Source organism: Echeneis naucrates, chromosome 9 (genome assembly GCF_900963305.1).
Source record: "Echeneis naucrates chromosome 9, fEcheNa1.1, whole genome shotgun sequence".
Lineage (NCBI taxonomy): Eukaryota > Metazoa > Chordata > Actinopteri > Carangiformes > Echeneidae > Echeneis > Echeneis naucrates.
In genome coordinates this window covers 12,754,761-12,774,798 of record NC_042519.1, presented here as the reverse complement: position 1 = coordinate 12,774,798, position 20,038 = coordinate 12,754,761, and the positions used below count along the sequence as shown (strand labels likewise).

The following is a 20,038-nucleotide window of genomic DNA, read 5'->3' as shown; positions in this document are numbered from 1 at the left end:
CATCTGCCCCCTTTCTTCATTTTTAGCTCTTAATAGACAACTTTTTTTTTTTTTTTTTTTAACAAAGACATCGTGAGTTGCAATGTTAGTTGCTGACAGGAAATTGTTTGAGTAAAACGGCAACTAACTGATATGTTACTGATTCCCAAATCAGGTCACATCTGTAAAAACATTAAATGGCCAACAAAAAAGACGAAAGAAAGAGTAAATAACAACAATGATCACAGAACGAAACTATTATGGTAATACAAGGTCACATGATAATCATGTATTTACACTTTTCCCACGGAAAAAAAAGAAGAGAAAAAGAAAAAATAAGTGTAAATGCTGCTATATTTGAAAGGCCACTGGATGGTGCTAGTGACCAGCAGAGTCATGGTGATCACAGATGAACTCGCACGTGGCCTGATGGCAGGTAACTGACATCTTGTAATGATACAACACCGAAAATATGAGAGAAATATATATATACGTAGGCTATTTTAGTAAATTAAAAAATTATTGAGAAAATCAGGATATATGGATACATTTAGCGCTAATGAATGATATCAGCTGTATTTAATTCACTATCAGGTAACACTATGGTACTTGGTATATAACGGTATATTGGTATATTATGTTTTTACCTCTTATTCACTTTTTGCCTCTTCTCTCTTTTTTCTGAGTTGGATGCTGTCCAGAAACAAGCCCAGCTATCTACACGTGAGAGACTCCTGGATGTGATGTTGTGGTTACACAGAACATGGTAGTGATAGCTGGAATTCACCGATCCACCCTTTATGGACACAGCAGTGCAGAAAAGTTAAATGTTTTTTTTTTTTTTTTTTTTTTCTGAAGAAACACTTTTTTTCTAAAATTGCTGAAGCCTATAAAACAAATATTTCTGTACTGTATACTTTGATGTAGCGTACAGTGATTAACAGTCTGCATCTTTGCCTTGTTTATCAGTTTATCATAAGTGCAATCTTGACTGCATCTGAAAACAGACACTTTAACAAATCCATCACAACCACACTGTACTGAATGAGGCAAACAACGTCCATCAGGGATGTAATCCTCTTTGGACCGACCTTTCTAAGGAAATTAGATGCACCAGTTAAAGGAAACTCGACAGTGGATTGCGCTGTTTTTGACCTGGAACTTATGGATTTCCTGTGACCAGGATGATTTAATATCTTCATAAATTTTAGAAGAAAGTCACAACCTCAATGTTTACTCTAACACTGATTTAAACATCACTGGCTTGTTTCTGGTCAGGTCCATTGATTGACAGTCACTGTGTAGCGAAAACTATTATAGCAGGAAATGATCCACACATATGGACAGCAGAATACATAGAGCGTTTCCTAGGAAACGATATAAAGACAACAAACTGTACCAGCAAACACGTACAGCCAAGGCTCACCGGTGAGGAGTGGGATCTCTTCTTCATCTCCACTCTCCCATTATCTATTTTCCATCCTGTCCTTTCACTTGATCATCTGCTGCTTCTTCCATCACTTTATGTTTGCATCTTCCTTCCTTTTGTAATCAGTTTAGCTTCTCTCTGTTTACTCTCATCTTACTAAAGAGCCTCTAACTCACTCACTCTCTTTCCTCAATCTACCTTCTCCCACTCCTCTCTAATCAGTTTAGCTTCACTCCCTTTATGATTCTGTTCCTTTCCTTGAGAGGTTTTCAAGGTCGGTACCTCAGTTTCTTCTATTTTTTCTTTTCTTTGCTTGTCTTTGTTCAGTATAAAGTAACAGCAAAAGGACAACTAGTGTCACACTAGACAAGGTCTTTTTTTTTCTTTTCTTTTTTTAGGCGTGTCTGTTTTGTTGTTCCTGATAGACTGTTTGTGTGGTAGGTAGGGTTATCTCTCCTCGGGTCGCACACAACACTGCAAAAATGCGCAAATACACACATAAAGATACACATAGACTTCCAGCACCAGCTCCAGCGCCTCCTGCCTGTCTGTTACCGTGTCGCCACCATTACCATGGTATTTAACTGGTACTCAATCACCATGGCAACAACTTTTGCTCACATCCAAATAATTTCTTTGCCCTTGCTGCAGCATCAACCGCAGAGAATTCACGTATAATCGTCTCCAAACTTCAGTCATTGTCTCATAACCACTTTGCTATGTCAATGTTCTGTTGTCATGGAGGCAAGGTTGCCGTCATGGCGACCCATCTCTTCCAGCACAGCGGCCAGTTCATTGAGATCCCCGTCGGGAAAGTGCTGGGCCTCCCAGAGATCCAGGATCACACCTGTCGGACTTGACTTGGTGGCAAAGTAGTTCAGGTATCTGCAGGAATCGGGGAATAAAGATAGAGAGATAAAGTAAACCACACACACTCCACTGAAGGCTGCACCAAACAGTATCCTGCATCTGAGGTAAAATTAATCAGACATCAATATAAAGTCAAAAACTTCATGGTTCACAAAGATACAAGAGAGAGTTTCGACACACAGAAAAGTTTCTTTATAACTTCAAATAAAGAAAACAAAAAGAACTCAAGATATATTACACAGTACCAGATATGTTAACAGGGAGCTGGCAGTTTGATTGGAAAGCTCGAGCACTCATGTGATGACATAATCACCTTGAAAACCTTTCAGACAAAACCCTTTTTGGCTTGAGAGGCGAATTTCTGTGATGTGATACTCCTCACTCATCTTCATTCGTAACTTTTCAATAACCAGAGAACAGGAACTATTCAACAATATCTGCAGTGCGATGGTGAAATGATCCTTTTGGAAAGTAAATCTAAAGGATTTTTTACTTTACTGCTTTCCTGACTATTAACCTAGGCCTCATTTAAAGGAGTTGAATGCAACATGAAATAGAATGAGTGAAGGACTTTAGACTGAATGAAATGTGGCAGATAACTTCTTTTTTTTTCCCAAAAAATTTTGCCAGTATCTTATTTTCAGCAAAATTGCATTTCAACGGCAAAAATACGGCAGCAACTGCACAGAGAGATTCATTTCCATTGTAACAGGAAGAATTACAGCCTTCGAAAGTCAAGGACACAATGGTGGCAGTAAAAGTCTAACAGTGAGCCATCTGTGACAAAGATCACAACGTTGCTTCAAAGTGGAAAAACCATCAAATGGGAGTCTCATGGGGTTTAAAAATGGGACTTTCTGTTCCCGTGTAAATCCTGTGATTGGGCTGTTGGCACACTGTGATACTGTTTAAACACAACCACACTCATGCTCCTTTCAGCCTGTTTTCCCTCCAGCACATTTAATTCTTGTTCCATGCTTCCTTCTCTTATTGTACATAGTTAATAAAGACATTTTCATCTCTTCCCTTCTTACTTTGTTTGCTTCTTTCCTTCTCGCTTCTTTCCGTGTCAGACTCCATCTGACTTAAGAATGCGATAAGGCCTATCCTGCTGTTACGTGAACCCAAAAGCTGCGACCTACCTTTTTTGTGTGTCTGTGTGTGCATTTTATACCATTTGTGGGAGTTGTGTGAGGAGTGATGGCTGTGACGCCTAAGCATGAGTCATACTTTGAAGTCAAATAGACATGATGTGGCAGTCACAAAAGCAGGAAGGATAAAACGGTATTTCCATTTCATCATGCTCCCTTTGAAGAGTAGCTTTTAGTCAAAATGTGGAAGTAAACAACGATCTTCCTTACTGTAATTTTTTTTTCCACCCGCTGATCAGGAATATTCTGTGCCCATATTAACAGACCTGCATCGTGAGCTGGCTGCCTGATGGGACAACGAGGTGCACTTGAGCCCAATTATCCTCTCAATATCTGCCTCTGCTCAGCTAGCTGCTACTAAATGAACCTCCTGACTGAATCATCGAGACGCACCAGGGATACAGATATTAAGGATGTTATCTTTTGAGTCAGATGCAAATGGAAAATTACATCCTTACTCTTTAGGTGCACGGAGTCTGGCGATGCTGCATTTTGAACAAAGGTTCAAAAATACTGCTTTGTGTTGAGCAGGTGTATGTTTGTGCGCCACTATAATGAACAACAGTTATCAATGTAATCACACCTCCTTGGTATTTGTATGTGCTTTTGCATTTGTGAATTCCAAGGAGATGAAATAGGCAATATGATAAAAACATAACTTACTTTACTCTGCAAAATTAGATTTTGAGTCATAAATATTTTACACACAAGTGAACCCTGACAGTCTGCTGCCCTGTTTGAGGCAAACCTTTCTAATTTAATATTTCTAAACCAGGACAAACATCTATGGGAAGCAAAAAAGGAAATAAGTAATCAAACAGTATCGTCACCTGTCAAGGTTTAGCTTGTGGGCCAGCATCCTCCAGTCGTTGCCTCTGGTCTGTGGCGCGTCCAGACTGCCACACAGCTTCTGTCTGATGGATAAAGGAATGCGGAAGGCATTAGGCCCCACTAAGGTGGTGATATTACTGGCAGGGTCCATCAGGGATGTGTCTATGCATTGGACATCCTGGGAAGACAGAGAGAAGGTGGTCAGTTGCTTAATCCAAGGTTTCTGTGTATTCTTTTGTTATCTGTACTAAAGACACCAGAGAGCAGGGCTGCATCTGTAAACTCTGTGCTACAAAGGTAGGAATTCATCATACTTCTACTTCAGATACATCTATATGTCTGTCCTTTTGGCAAATGTCCCCTCGTTGTCCTGCTTCTAGTGTTCAGTTGGACCAATTACACATGAGTCTCCTAATTAATACAAGAGTGAAATGAACACAAAGATCTGCCCCCTCTCACTGTTGATCTCTGTTGCTTTCTAAGTCTTCATCCCATTAATCTGCCACTCCTGGCTGAAAGGAGGCAGCCGTCTAATGAATGTAGCTTGGCAGAGGGAAACAACAACTGCCACTGTTGATGTGAATGATTACTATTTACAGCGTCTACTTAGCCCCAGTTTACAGCCGAAAGCTCTCTGCGGCTGGAGAGTGAATGACTGATGCAAAGAGACATCTCTGTAGCAATGATAAATGTTTCAAATCTGCTTTATTTTCCATTCTTCATCATGTTCAACACTGCTGGATGATTGAGGGTTTGCACTGTTTTATTCAATGCAGTACCAACAGGAACTCTCTGAATATTGTTTTAGTTTTTCAGCTCTAATTAGCATACATGCCAAACATCCCACTTGATTATTTCGCAAGACAAAGACTATTGCAAGGCAAGGCCTAGGTAAAATGGATTTAGAACTAACACTTAAAAAAAATTATTCTGTGTTGTGGCCTGCCTGTGTTCGAAAAAGTCATAATAGGCCGAGTGGGAGAAATACACAACGGGACTTTTCATTGGGTGATTTTGCACCTCTGACAGTTTAATAACAACACGAGAAAGGTCACCGAAGCAAATCTTAACAGCTTCTTCAGCTGGATATAGACATTACAGCCATGTTGCGAATAAAAATTGGTACAAATGCCATGCCCACAGTGAACATGATAGCAAAAGCGACAGAGGATTTGCCTGCTCATTAAAACTGTGGCATTTTTTTCAGTTCACTGTCGTGAGCAAATGTAGCTGCCTCTTCAGTTGACATCTAAAGCAGAGGATGCTACTTGTTCATATGTTCAATGTCCTTTAGTCCAAAAAGTGTTTTGATAAAGTTTAGAAACTGTGTCTCTGTTACTCATTTACCTGAAAACACTGATGAGCTGAATATAAGCCAAGAATGTATGTAATCTTTTTTTTTTATTCATATAATTGTGGGCCTCACCGCATGACACAAAAATTATGCAAAGATGATGGAGACAAATAGAAAACGGAAAAGAGGCAAGGCGGAGAACAAACACTAACGTTTACCTTCTGATGATCAGGGTTAGGGTTAGGGTTAGGGCTAACATTAGCACCTTTACCTTAAAACTATTCAAAATTGCTAAGAAGCAACTTAAAGGTCCACTAGTCACATTTTTTTCTAAAATTCAGACCTCTGTTTTCATAATTTCTCAGGTTGCCCAGTACTGGACCAGCACAAAATAACACATTGCTGTTACAACAGTTTCTTTATCTGCAGTAAAAAAAAAAGAAAGAAGTTTTTTCAGTTTATCAAGTCAACCCAGGGTTAAAAAACTAAAGTGCAACACTATCATCCATGAACGCCATGGGAGAATTCAAAGCAGTGACATTCCAAGAGGACTGCCTGACCTTCGACCAAAACCATTCACACGTGGGCCACAGACACATTTGGTGACTTTGCGGTTACATGGCCCAGCGAAATCAAAGATGACTTATTCCGCTCGTGTTATGTGACCTCTAGCCTCAGTATGAATGATTGAACAGAGTCACAGAACCACAGCAGGAACCTGACTGACGCAAAACTTGGTGACTTAAGGACCTTCAGTGCCAGAATTTAGAAGTAAGCAGAAGGATGGTGAAGGAAGCCGCCTCCTCTCTCTGTGTAAATGTGTGTATTGAATTCCATCCTGTGCTCCACTAAAGTGAGTTAAAGTTGCCCTCGTGCAAAATGCAGTACAGTGCACCTGTGTGGCCGGGTGAATGTCAATGAGTACAGTCATACCTCCTCCAAAGTGTTGCTGAGCTGAAAGATCTGTCCCTCTCCCTCCACCTGCCGCACACACAGTTTGCAGCTGAGCTCTGTGGTGGCTGAGCTCAGTCTCTCCAGGGTGAAGGTGCAGTGAAGAGTCCTCTGACTGCTGCTCCACACCTGGTAGAACGGGATCTCCTGCAGCAGCACAATCATGCATGTTCATGCAAAGAACAAGTGTGTGTACTTTTTTCATGTTCTTTTTTCACATGAATTGTCAGCTTGAGTAAGAATGTGAATTGACACACAGCCCGTTTGGCTAAAGACAGACTAAAGTCGTACTAAAAATGTGTTTTGTGTGTCCGTGTGAAGATTTTCCACACCGTTTGTTAATGTGCATGTGTATTTACATCAGTCTCACCTGATACTTTGCGATGAGCTTGCTCTTCCAGTGTGTATGTGGTACGTCATGGATGGACAGTCTCAGATTGTGTGTGCTGTCTTTAAAGTTTAGAGTCTTTGGCTCGTCCAGAAGCTTCCCTCCCATCTGGGTCTCCATCTGCAGAACCTCCTGCACCAAATCCACGCAAAAACAATAACTGTCAGATCACTTCTTCTTAGCTGAGCCTTTTATTTGACAAACAGCTTTGGATGGTAGAAAGCCTTTAATTTATCTGTCATAATCACTCCATATGACGCTGTCTTGAATATTTTAATGTTTCCATGTAGCAGCTACACAGAACTAAGAAACACTGTTTTCAATGAGATATCATCACATTGCTCAGTCTTCCCTGGATTTTAGCAAAGCTGAACCAGCGACATTTAGAAAATCAGAAATCAGAAATAGTTTTATTGCCAGGTATGTGTAAACATACCAGGAATTAGATTCTGGTGTTTCTGTTTTGGACAAGGGAAAGACAGAAAGAAATTAAAAAAAAATAACAAAGGAAATATATATACATATACGCACCAACAGAAATATTAGAAATATTTGTAGTGGATTATGGTACAATAGTGCAGTAATGTGAAAATGTTCATGAGGTTGTCAGGAGATCTGGGAGAGAAGATGATGCTCAGTAATCCAAAAAATAAATAGATAGTCAACTTTGATTAATCACGCACCTCTGGTCAAAGTCCTGCTGATGTGACATTGGGGAAATGAAGCATGACTTTCATTTTAGAAGGGAATGAAGGGAAAATGAAATGACTTGTGTTACTGTGGATTTAAAAGACAACTTCAATGGATCTTCTTAAGAAGATCACAGAAGTAAACACAATTCTGACCAGTTAGGATTTCGCAGAATGTTTTTTCCTTTTCATTGCCACGTCTATTTTTGCTAAAATATCAAGGCAACAATTAGACTTGTGTCCTTGTGTGCATACTTTATACTCTATGCAGCGCCTTAGTGAGGACACACTCAGAGAGGTGATACGCATAACAAAGGCCCATCATTTTAATTTAATATCTCCGTTTTCAACCAATGGGGAAAAGGCACTTAATGTAAAATTGATATTGTCCGTGTGATGTCTTTGTCCATTTGGTAAATTAAAGGCAGCACTTCAGTTTACTTTGCCGTGCTGCAGTTGTTTCAATAAAACATCGCACACACAATCCTGCGGGGGTTTCCACGCATCCTTTTCAAATTTACTCCTGTATATCAACTGAGCCTACACCATAAGAGCACAAAGGAAGTATCTGCACTCTACGGACAAACCAGCATGCATAATGATAAACACACAGTGATAACATCAACATATTTACATGCTCTTGAAGTGCATATGCTTAAAATGAACAAAACACCCACACACTCAAACACACACACGCAGAGCTTTTTTCTGATGGAATAAGTTATCACTGTGACTTCTGATGCCTCCTACAACCTTCTCACAACAATCAAATCCTCCTTCCCATCCTCTTCCTACGTGGCAGCGCGCCTCTATACACACAGCAGAGACTTCCTCTTTGAAACACCAACCGATCAATTATACTACACAGGCTCCATCATTAAAAAGTTCACCCCTCAACTTTGGTTTCAAGCCGCAGTTGCTTGAAATGTGAAAACTAGGTATGCGCTGACGTTTGTGTGAGCCTGTGTGGCTGCGTGCCGAACTGACACTTGATTTATCATTGCATGCATAAATTACCAGTGTTAATCTTCCATATCAGATGGTCCCTCCAGTGCTTTGAATTTGTTTGAATTCTAAACTGTCGCTATTTTGACATTGCTTGACCCTGTTTTGTTTACAGCCGCTTGGCTCATTTCCAGAAGACTAGAGGTGAAGAAACTCTTTTTATGACTCCAGACAATCACTTCTATTCAAGATGTAAAATATTTTATTTCAAATGCAAATTTTCAGGGAGGAGTTTTAGTGTTGGGGGTTGAAGAGAGAACAAAATGCCTCACAGGACTAAAGAGCACCACTCAGCCTGAAATATCACATCACTCTTTCTTACCTGCACTGTCATTCAAGATGCCAGAAAGTTCAGCACATATTAATCCAATGGACTGAAAATCACCTAAACCAAATAATCATTGGGTTTGAGTTTTTAGTTTCAATAGTTTACCTTCAGTGCATCCTGTGTGTCATCCAGACAGTACACCCTGATGTGATAGTCCAACGTTGTGCAGGAGATGGGTCCAAAAACAGCCAGTTTGAGCCTCTTGGCGGCTGCCTTGCCCATCGATTGGCCCACCAGGCAGTAGGTCGCCAGTGTCTCTGTTAGGATGTGACAGGCCTCTGAGTCCATCTGCACGTAGCAGGGGGTGGTGAAGTTTTCCTCTCCCACGACAACCACATCCTGCAGGAATTACACACATAAAGTCACACAGTTCTTTGACTCTCAGTGTCACGCTGCGTCCATGACGGGTGGCTGACAGTTGGTACGTCCTCAGATATCGGAGGATGGTTTTGCCGTGTAACTCATCTCAACTGAAGGCTGATACAGGGATTTACTGAATACTGACTGCATCGTGAGTAAATATCATCAGCTGTTGAAACAAAAGTCAACACTTCCAGCCTAAAGGTTTCATTAACATGGACACCTGGACCACTTTAGTGAGTTTGTTCCTGTTCTAGCAGAGTAACTGTGGAAGGACAGATTATTCTGAATTTACAGAGCCAGCTAAAATCCTTTTTTTTCCTATTTGAGACCAGCCTTTATTTTATTTGTGTGTACATATCACTGTTGTTAAAACCTGTCCTTTATTTGAAGAGCAGCTTTATTTGAGAATTCACAGACATTAAGCCCTTTTCTGTGTTAACATAACACAAATGAACCTGCCTGTTGAGCAGTTACCTCTAATGCAAACAGTTCCTGTGTAAGCAAGCCTGTGTTTTCTACCTGACACAAATCTCTGTTGCTTTAAATAGGTGTGTTCTGATGCAATAGTAGCACTAATGTATGAAGAGGTGTGCTATCTGTATATACATTTATTCTTTATTTCTGTTAGTGTGGTAATTTGTCCTCGAAAACATGGAACAGGGTGTTAAATTCACCAGATTGTGAATGTATTCATGACACGACACCAAATTGAAATTGGAATGCATGTCTAGCTGTACATGATTGTGACTTATGAAAGTAAATCATAATTCTGTTAGTAAATTAAGGGAATGATGCCACTTGTTCCAAACAGTTGCCTGTGAACTGTGTTCAATCCTCCTGTGATTATCTGGCTGTTGTTCGTATCATTCCCAGCGCTCTCTGTCAACTGGAATTATAGCAAATCCATATGGCTCCTTTGGATTGAGGAACAGGCTCGCTGCATTCCTTTCATATGACCACTGAATCTGCAATTAGCTGCGCACATTTCAATGCCTGTGTGTATGACCGCAGTAATTGTGCGTTGTCTGTCACATTATGGTGTGGATGTCGCGTGCTCTGTATGCGACTGTGCCATGTAAATATTGAGTTGGGAATCAGAGTTCCCTCAGTTGTGTTCCTACAGATGCGCTAAATCAATAGAAAGGGGTAGGAAAGCAATATGGCATGAATCTGTTATTACTGGTAATCACAACCATGGCTGCTCCCTTCTGATGTGAGGGGAATTCAATTACCATCTCCTCCCCGTGCTGAGGAAAACTTTCTGAAGGGAAATGGATGTTCTACTGAAATAAGAGAAAAACAAATCGACTTCCTGATGAAATTCCACTTTCCATTTTTCTCGTCTTTACCCAGTCTGCACCCAGCCCCTTCTGTGCATTTCTCTCTTTCACACACACACACACACACACACACACACACACTCTTATGCATGGCTAATTGTGCAGAAACATTGTGTTGAGCTGTGATAAGGAACAGAAGACAGCATACGGGGGCCATGTAGACACAGTGATGCTGCAAGAGTCTTATCACCCACACCCACACTAAAGAATACACACGCGTGCGTGCACACACATACAGACACCAAGCTAGACATAGATGCACATGTCCACAGTTTCACACACACACACACACACACACACACACACACACACACACACACACACACACACACACACACACACACACACACACACACACACACACACACACACACACACACACACCAAATAACAGATTGCTGAGGTAGAGACTTCCTGCTGAGAGACACGGGAGGAGGGCGAGAGAGAAGGGTAGAAAAAAGGAAGGAGAGAAATATAAGGAGAAAGATGAGAGAAGTGGAAGATGGCAGGAGCATAACAAATTGCTTGTGATAGGAGTTGTCAACCTTCTACTTGTCTACTCGCCTGTATGCGCTTTATTTCTACCAAAAATTCACTCATTTTCTTTCTTTAGCTTTCCCTCCCTGCATGTGCTCCTCCTCATGGTTAAGTCCATGATGTATGTATGTGCATATGACTGTTTACAATCTGCTGATCTCTGTGTGCAGGTGAACACACGTGTAAAAACTGTTTTTGGTCAGACCGCTGGAATTCAAATTCAAACACAAAGGGCGCTGCACACCACTCACCTCCCACTCTCCCATGGCCAGCTGGTTCTTCAGCTGTATGAGCCAGTCTTCCTGGACGTTGTCAGCACAGTGGTGGATGGTGAGGATCACTGGTCTGGTCAGCAGAGCTCCTGGAGGTCCACAACTCACCACGGGGCTCAGCACGGTCTGGATGTCCTCTACTGGGGGTCTGGAAAAGACAGATAACACTGAAGTGAAATGATTCTTTAGAAAAGGAACTGCAGGAGGGCTGCACTGCTGACTACCAGTTAGTCTAAACTTCAACTGCTGAAACATGCATTGATTTCACTTACAGTCTGTGCTATTTAGCCATAATGTTCATATACAGAAAACCGGCTGGCATAATAAAAAAGACAGGTGGACTGTTACAGTGGAACAGGCCAGACAAGCTTACAGCAGATGACAGAATCAGAGAACAAAACAGATCAGAGCAGCGCAGATTAAATTAGAGCTTCGTTAGTGTAGTCAGCAGGGCTTCAGACGGGCCTCAGCTGGAGTCAGTAGTTCACAGCTCATGGGCAAAAAATAAATGACTACTGGTCACAGATTCACCTGCGTTTCACAGCAGAACATAAGCAGCAGAATATTTCAGGGCCTTCCCACTGAGAATAAATGTGAGATTATGCACAGAGACCTCCATATGTATCTATTAGCACACCATCATTTGGAAATTGAAAAGAAAAACCACATCCTTAAACAATACTTTATGGGCAAAAAAGACCCAAAACAAACAAACGTAAGGAAATGGACTGGCTGTGTTCTCCCATGCGATCTATTATCCCATCATTTTCTTCCCTCATATTGCAAAAAATGTCCATTGACTGAGAGAGAGCCCATAAAGATGAAGGAAATGGATCTAAATTTTAAGTGATTTTTTTCTCCCAGCCCATCTTATGTCAGGGGGGCACTAATCCTGAGCAGCATTATTGATTCAACTGCTGGAGCTCATTATTGACTCCTGAAGGGTTCACACTGGGTAGGAGACGCTACCCGATAAAAACAGTACAACTAAAACTGCTACAGTAGTCTTTGATTTATCCAACGCAAGGGCCAGCTCTTAATGAATTATAGTGGTATTGATTTGCAATGTTATGTATCTTTTATCTTTTATAAATAGAACAATAAATGTGTAAAGTGTGTTTATGTGTGAAAGCATGCAGTTTAATGAGCTAAATCACATGCATCCTGCTTGTCCAGTGTTCCTGAGGTAAGTCAATTTCATCATGTGACATTTTCTTGCCAGCTATTGGATGAGTTGAATGAAGGAGCTGGGGGGTGAATTCTTATTGACTGTTGTTGATTGAGGGGAACTTGGAGTGGATGTTTGCGGTAAAAAACATGATCCAAACTGTGACGAGTGTATTAAGGCTCAGTCAGAGATGCAGCTTGTCGGTGGTAAACTATTAAAAAACATTTGTTGGCATTGCTGATTGAGAGCATTGCTGCTGTCAACAAAAACCAAACTTGATTCACTTTCACTGCGCTGGAATTGGAGACAGGCATCTGGAAAAACTGGGCAAATAAAACTATCGGCATCACTCTGAGTGAGAAGATGTTCAGTTCTACAGATGTATTTTAAATTTGTCATTTGTGCCTGCTCTGAACGATTTAGCTGTGGTGGAGGGGAAAGGAGTGAGAGGACGGACGGGCAGGAAAAACACCTGTGAGAGACAGCGATAAGGTGGAACAAACCACGAGGACATGCCGTGCACTGATTTTGTATACTTTTCTTTAAAATAATTACAAGAATGAATATATAAAATATGTTCTTATTTCCCTTGTCATTTGGAAGTTCATGTTTTGGTCTTACAGCATACTCACGCTTACTGACAGCTCAACCTTAATCATGCACATGGGTCGAGAGTGAGGGATTATAGTACATGTAACAGGATTTCGAAATCCCAAAAATAGCCACTTATCTGTTAGTTACTGTGGAAACAGTGATCTCTTTGCATATGCTTGAAAAAGCTCAGTGTTGGGTTATTGGCTCTATAACATAAAGAAAAATCGGTTGGTTGCAATATAAGTTTAATTCATCTTCTGATGAGTTGCACATTTTTTACAAACTGGGAAACATTGGTCAAGTATGTAAACTCTGTGTATCCCTGCTCATTATTATGCTAAGTCAGCTATAATTAATATGTGAAACATTCCCTTAACTTTGCTTCTAAGGAATTTTAATTCTGGCATTAACAGACCTCTGACGCATGAAGCACCGAAAGAAGGTGCGTATGGATAAACCAAACACTATAAGAAATAATAATTTGTCCCTGTCGGTGCATCCAAAAGCCATATCACACTGCAAAAATGTCCCCTCTGCAACCACACAACAGGTGTGAGAACCTGCTGCCCACGAAAAAGACATGGGAACAAAAACAAGAGAAAGAAAGACAGAAAGAAAAGAAGGAAAAATAGAGAGAACAGAAAAAAACAGAAAGACAAAGTTTACCTCAAGCTGTCCTTCCTGTGCACCGTCACATACATCTCGTACACCCGACCCGGAGGAACAGCACCGGCTGGAACCAACAAACTCACACCTGAAGGAGGACGGAGGAGGAGGAAAGATGGCGGCAGAAATGATTTTCAGCACTGGATTTATTAATTTCACCATGCACAAGTGAATTATAGAAGATGAAACATATTAGCACTTTATCATTATAATTAATAATTGAATAATAATTTCTAAAAGCTACCTATATAAAATCCTCACTTAAATACATCAGGAGAACTGTGCTTCGATGCTTTACAGCTTCTGAGAGCAGCGTCGTATCTGAGGGTTACATCATTCATACTGCTTTTAGTCCTAAGATAAGTTGAGTGAAAGTTTCTTTTTTTGGACATCTCAAGGCTGTTTTGTTTAGTACGTGGACCATGCAGTAGTTCCAAGGCACTTACTAAACATGTGATCATATTTTAGTTCATATCTGTTATAATTCTCATTCCACAAAAGTGATATTAATTGTGTTTCATTTTATTCTTAATATCATCAGCAGTAAATGTTATATGATTAATTATTATTTGTTCATTTAAATATGGGAAAAATAAAAATGTCTTGGATCTACAGTCCAATACAGAGGAACTCTTACTGGCTACTGCAAAATCGCATGACATCAACCACATGTATGTTTAGTTGTTAGGTGTTTGCAGAATCCTTTTTTTTATTTACCAGAGTTCGGGACAATGAGGTGTCCTCCCTGGTTGTTGAAGGACCCGTGAGCTGTGCAGGAGGGGTCTCGTGTTCGGGCTAGGCTGTGGTTACGCAGGTTCATGGTGTCACTGTTATCCAACAGAGACTGAGTGACCTACGAATCAAAACGCAGTAGTGAGGGTGATGAGAAAAAAGAAAAATAGCATAAGATAACACATGCTGATCAGCACAGACTCAGATTATCAGGGAATTGAAACTTAGTGTTGAGTCAAGGTCTGATTTGGCTGAGCAATGTTAAATTGCTCTAGAGACATTTTTCTCTTATATAATTCTTTTGTAGAATTTGAGATTGACATTTTTCTATAGCACTGCAGTTAAAAAGGTTCACTGAAGCTAAATTTTACATTAGTGAGTTACCTTTCACCTTTCCCCACAGAGCGTCTATACTACTGTGCACAACCTTGAATATTAAGTGTAAGTTGGCTGAAAAAATATAGATCTATAGACAATCACTGGGGAGAAGTTATGAAAACAAGACCTGCCTGATATGAACTACCTGCAATTCAGTTTTGCTGCATTGATCAAAGTTTTCTGTGTGTGTTTTTTTTTTTTTTTGGGGGGGGGGGGGGTATCCACTCTGGGGAAGATCTGCATTTGCCTGAGAGTGCTGCCACAGGGCTCAACTGGCAGGCTCTGAGAAAAAGGCAGTATTTACAATAGGCCTATGAAACCACCTTAGGCTAAGTGGTAAAATATGACCCTTCTTTGCATTTCTTCATCAAAATGTCCACTGTGAGATGGTAAAACAGGACTTAACATTCAGCGGTTTGCTCCAACAAGACAAAAACCTAACCAAAATTAGCTTGAAGGACAGACACCCAGCTAAAAAGGAAAATTGTACCGTAAAAAAGAAAAGAAAAATCTTCAAATTAACGAGGCAAGGTCAGTCACAGACACAGCAGCTCTTCAAAATGGGCACAATTAAAAAGCAGCCATTATAAAAGATAGTTTTGGCTCGTGTAGCCCGAGGACAGGAGCTGTGAAACAGGGCAGTTTCATCTTGTATTTGTGACAGCTGACTCTGGTATGCATGCCATGTAGTTTACAGAGCAGAGAGAGGAAACTGGGGCACTGAGCCGCATGTATACTAATGGTGTTTGGTTTTGTATTTATGTGACTGGGAATACACAGCTACTGTTTTTAGTATTTCTCTGAGCTCCTGCAGTGTAGTGTAAACTCACACTTCAGGAAGCAATACTCACAAATCCTTCTGTGTTCACACACAATATTTTAAAATAAAGGTGGAGGAAAGACATAGGCAGTCAGGATACTTTACCTTAGGGGACAGTTTGGATGTGAAGTCTCCTCCGAGGTCATCCTGCGGTGTAACCAGGCCTGAGGAGTTGTACACTTTGATCTTCAAATTAGGAAGAGGGTCCAGGAGAGGGGAGTTGGTCATTGGGATTTTATCTGACACATCATGGAGGGCGTACACTGGACCACGATACATGGCAGCGGCATTTGTTAAGTCAGGAGGAGCTGTCAGTAGATCAGCTGGAGGAATAACATGATAGATGAAGAGAGAAAAGAAAATGGTCAATGAAGGGCAGAGAAATAATCTGATGTGTGCTCAGCTAAAAGCTACAGCTACATTCTATATATCCTCAGCAGTATGAAATGCATGGCTGCACTTCAGGACAGATGTGCAAACCTTGTAGTGAGATCAATGAGCATGAATAAGGGGAGTAAGATGGGGTAGGCAGGGCTGCTGATAAGGTATCAGTCTGGTATGATACACTGCAGTACACAGGGCCACGACCTGGATCAAGAACTGGTCATGGATCCTGCACACAGGAAGAAACGATGGGAGGGGGAGAGAGGAAGCAGAAAGCAAGCGAGTATCGGAGGTGAAAGTGTGTGCAGATTTTGAATGTGATGCCTATACTTCATCCCTTAGATATTTGTGATTAGAAAGTTTTAATTAGTTCATACATTAATCTGTAGATTATGAAAGCCATCATGTTCCTCATTTGGCCTCCCTCTGTTTCTGCCAGCAGGATGGCTCAACGCTGCGCTTCAAGCTATTCAAACTTGTCAGCAACTCTTACTTCACCCACAGAATCAGAGAGGTTGCTGCACTTTAATCACATTACTGTCTTTTTCGTAAAATGCTAAGTGTGTCAGGATTCAATACCAACTGACAAAACCTGCTGCGCACGTTCAAACGCCATGCGATCACTGACAGTAACAATCGTTACCATTGAACCACTTGAATGCTGATGTGTTCCCCTGCATATCCAGTTCTCTAAACAGTATTTTACTCACATATCAAAAATATCAAATACATGTGGATAATGAGTTATGTGCTCTAATTTGAATAGAACGAGGAACCAGTATGTGTAGAATGAATGGTTTGAAGGATTGAATCAGCTGTGGAGGAATCAGTCTGTTGGCTGCAGCGAATTATGAATGCAGCAGTGAGACTCTTACTGGTAGCAGGAAAAGAGAACACATCTCACTTCTGCTGACCTTCCCTCGCTGGTTATCAGTGAAGTACAGATCGCCTTTAAGATTGTTATACTTGTTTTCATATCTCTGCATGGATTAGCACCAGATTACATTTTTAAACCGCCCACCTCCAGATCTCCTCTATAAGCTGAAGACCGACAGTCGGCTGCCAACAACTGAAAATCGTCAGTCATTTTCAGGTTTTGACTCTAAACTCTATCAAACTCCAACAATTCCATCTTCCTTCTCAATTGATATGTCTTAGACATAAAGACCCAACTAACTTATTTAATCTTTTCACTGTCAACTTGAAGACCACATGTTTGTGTTTTACTCTGAAGATGGTGAAGATATTTTAATTTTTATATTTACTCATTTATATAATTGGGTATTTTTATTTCAGCATTCCTGTTTTGTGTTACCATAAGTTCATCTGTACTGTAAAGCTGGTTTGTTAATACTGGTTTGTTTGGGTTACCCGTTGACTTGTCAGTATGCTGATGAGGAATCTTTCTGAACGGCTACCACAGTACAGGCACAAAAGCCATCGTCATTAAAATGCAGTGCAACTGCTGCACAGAAGTTCAAAAGCCTTGAAGTCAGCGTCACCAGTATTGAGGTAACTACCATTAGCTACCAGAGACTAGTGGTGACTTTCCAGACCCACTGCATTGTTTAAACACAACACTTTATTTAATATGAAATGCTGCTGCTTTGAAGAAAATAATCAGTGGGGAGAAAATAAAACAATTCATTGTTGGGTTCAGATACGAATTAAGTCAACGGAGGGATTCTCCGTTAGAGCCTGAAATTTTGTGCTGCAGATGTCACAGCTGATGTCTGTAGTCCTGTGATCATGATACTTTTCATCAACACACACACGCACACACACACACACACATATCCATGCAAGCATTTTAGAAGTTAAAAAAACATCTGAAATGTAAAACATGGGCACCGTGAGTGCTCAGAATAGCAAAAACATGTCTTGCATACCAATAACATGTACGCTGTTGTGCACCCACATGTACACAACACACATCTAGTAGATGGAAATTACACGTCAGTAAGGATGAACTGGAAAGTCCTTCTGAGATTCCCTTCTGTGTCCATCATAAAAAGGTTAGTGAAAGCCAAGAGGCCACAGTGGGAACATGGGATTCTTCTTCGGTAAGGTATGGTAATCCATGTGCACGGAGTATTCAGGTAGGCTGGTCTGCAGCATGTTTTCAGAAGGAAATGAAACCAGCTCTTTTCTGGCTTTAGCAATCATTCTCTCGAGATACTCTTCACTGAATTAAATACTGATGTGGGTTTAATGAATTCTACTTGAGAGTAAATATTCATGTTGCAGGAAACTCTAACACATTCTTGTGATAAAGTATCTATAAATGTGGAATGAACTTATTGGAAATGCTTCAATGACAATAAATCGAATTTAATTTTCTCATATCTGCCAGGATGTTGGCCTCATTTCCTTTGTGGTAATTAGGCCAAGGCAAAAATGTAATGATACCAATACTAATACCAACAATCATGATAACAACATACTGCGTTTAAAAAACAAACAGCAAATTGTACAAAAGGATTTAAGTTTCAAAATGAATCAAGCTAATGCGGCCCAAGAGGCTCTAAAAGAGCTATTTCGCCACACCAGAATTTACTTACAGGGCTTAAAAACAACAGATGGTATCAACTCTTCACCAGAAGATCAATGAAACAAACACAGACGACTTAATCTGTACTGAGATCAGAAGAAAGCCTCTTACCTGCTGAGGACCATCCAGTCTCCTTTATTTTTTTTATTTTTCGGCTGTTGAGCCTGAAATCCTGATGTTTCCTCCAAGAACCCATCCACTCTAATTTGAAAATCACTCATTATCACTCCCCTCCACTTAACCTGCCCCCACTACACACACACACACACACACACACACACACACACACACACACACACACACACACACACACCTCTCACCTATCACTCCCTTCCTCTCTCTATCACCAGGCTGTTTACCCTTAAAGCCAGTGGGTATTCCTGCCAAATCATCCCTGCTGAAATTTAATTAACAGCTAATGGAAAGCCAAACTGTGTGTGTGTGTGTGTGTGTCAGAGGGAGAGAGAGAGCGAGAGAGGGAGAGGGAGAGAGCGGGAGAGAGAGCAAGAGTCAAACAGAGATCGCGGGGACATAATTCTTCATTAATAGTAATTGGAGATGGTCCCTCAGCGCAGAGTGACAAGCATCCTAATACTTTACTGATAAAATAACCCAACATCCACTCAGACAGACATTCACCCTTGTAGTAACACACAGACACACACAAATGCATGCACATACACACTTGCTGTGGAATAATTTACACTGCACACTCTCTGACCTCTGTTTATTTTTACTGTATGCCATGATATGAATTATTATTATTAATGGCCCATCTACGAATGACCACATAAACACACTGAACTATTTCAGTGTCCTGTCAGAGGTTTTTCAGGGTGCAGGGACATGGGGTTTGTAGATGTCACCCAACTAGTTAAACGGGAAACCTGTGTGTAGATGTCATTTCTTGCATTTCTATTTTTAGGAAGTGACTATATGGTTGAATATATGTGGTTGATTTCTTGGGGATTTTTTTTTTTTTTTTTGAAGCAAAGTGATTTTTCTCATCTATTTGATAAACAGAAATGGCATCAAGACTGAGCCCTGATTTGTACTAATTCCTTGCCCAATCCTGGCATTTCCTGTAAGCTATTAAATGCACGCGCTTGTATATTATAAGTGTGTCTGTGAGTATGTGCTTTTTGTTCTTTATTAATTTTCCAAAACAGGGAGGGAGAAATTACCATCCAGACAGTGGAAAGTGAATGACTGTCTGCACTTAAACAGGAAGACAAACAAGGAGGGAGTGTCTGTTGCAGTACGAGTCACTGTGACGGGTGAGATGGAGACAGAGCTTGGGAAAGACAGAGACACAGAG

The 20,038-nt window shown here is 40.7% G+C and overlaps 1 protein-coding gene across 2 annotated transcripts in view; it reads right to left on the bottom strand.

Moving 5' to 3' along the window:
• Window positions 1-20,038, bottom strand: part of unc5ca (unc-5 netrin receptor Ca) — a 167,902-nt gene continuing 147,864 nt past the window's right edge. For both annotated transcript variants that reach the window (XM_029510806.1, XM_029510807.1), the window contains 9 exons: window positions 15,891-16,108; window positions 14,573-14,708; window positions 13,856-13,943; window positions 11,407-11,575; window positions 9,021-9,254; window positions 6,876-7,025; window positions 6,488-6,652; window positions 4,260-4,438; window positions 1-2,293 (listed from right to left, as the gene is read on the bottom strand). In XM_029510806.1, coding sequence (XP_029366666.1) covers window positions 2,131-2,293; window positions 4,260-4,438; window positions 6,488-6,652; window positions 6,876-7,025; window positions 9,021-9,254; window positions 11,407-11,575; window positions 13,856-13,943; window positions 14,573-14,708; window positions 15,891-16,108 — 1,502 coding nt within the window. In that variant the 3' untranslated portion in view covers window positions 1-2,130. The remainder of the gene's footprint in view (window positions 2,294-4,259; window positions 4,439-6,487; window positions 6,653-6,875; window positions 7,026-9,020; window positions 9,255-11,406; window positions 11,576-13,855; window positions 13,944-14,572; window positions 14,709-15,890; window positions 16,109-20,038) is intronic.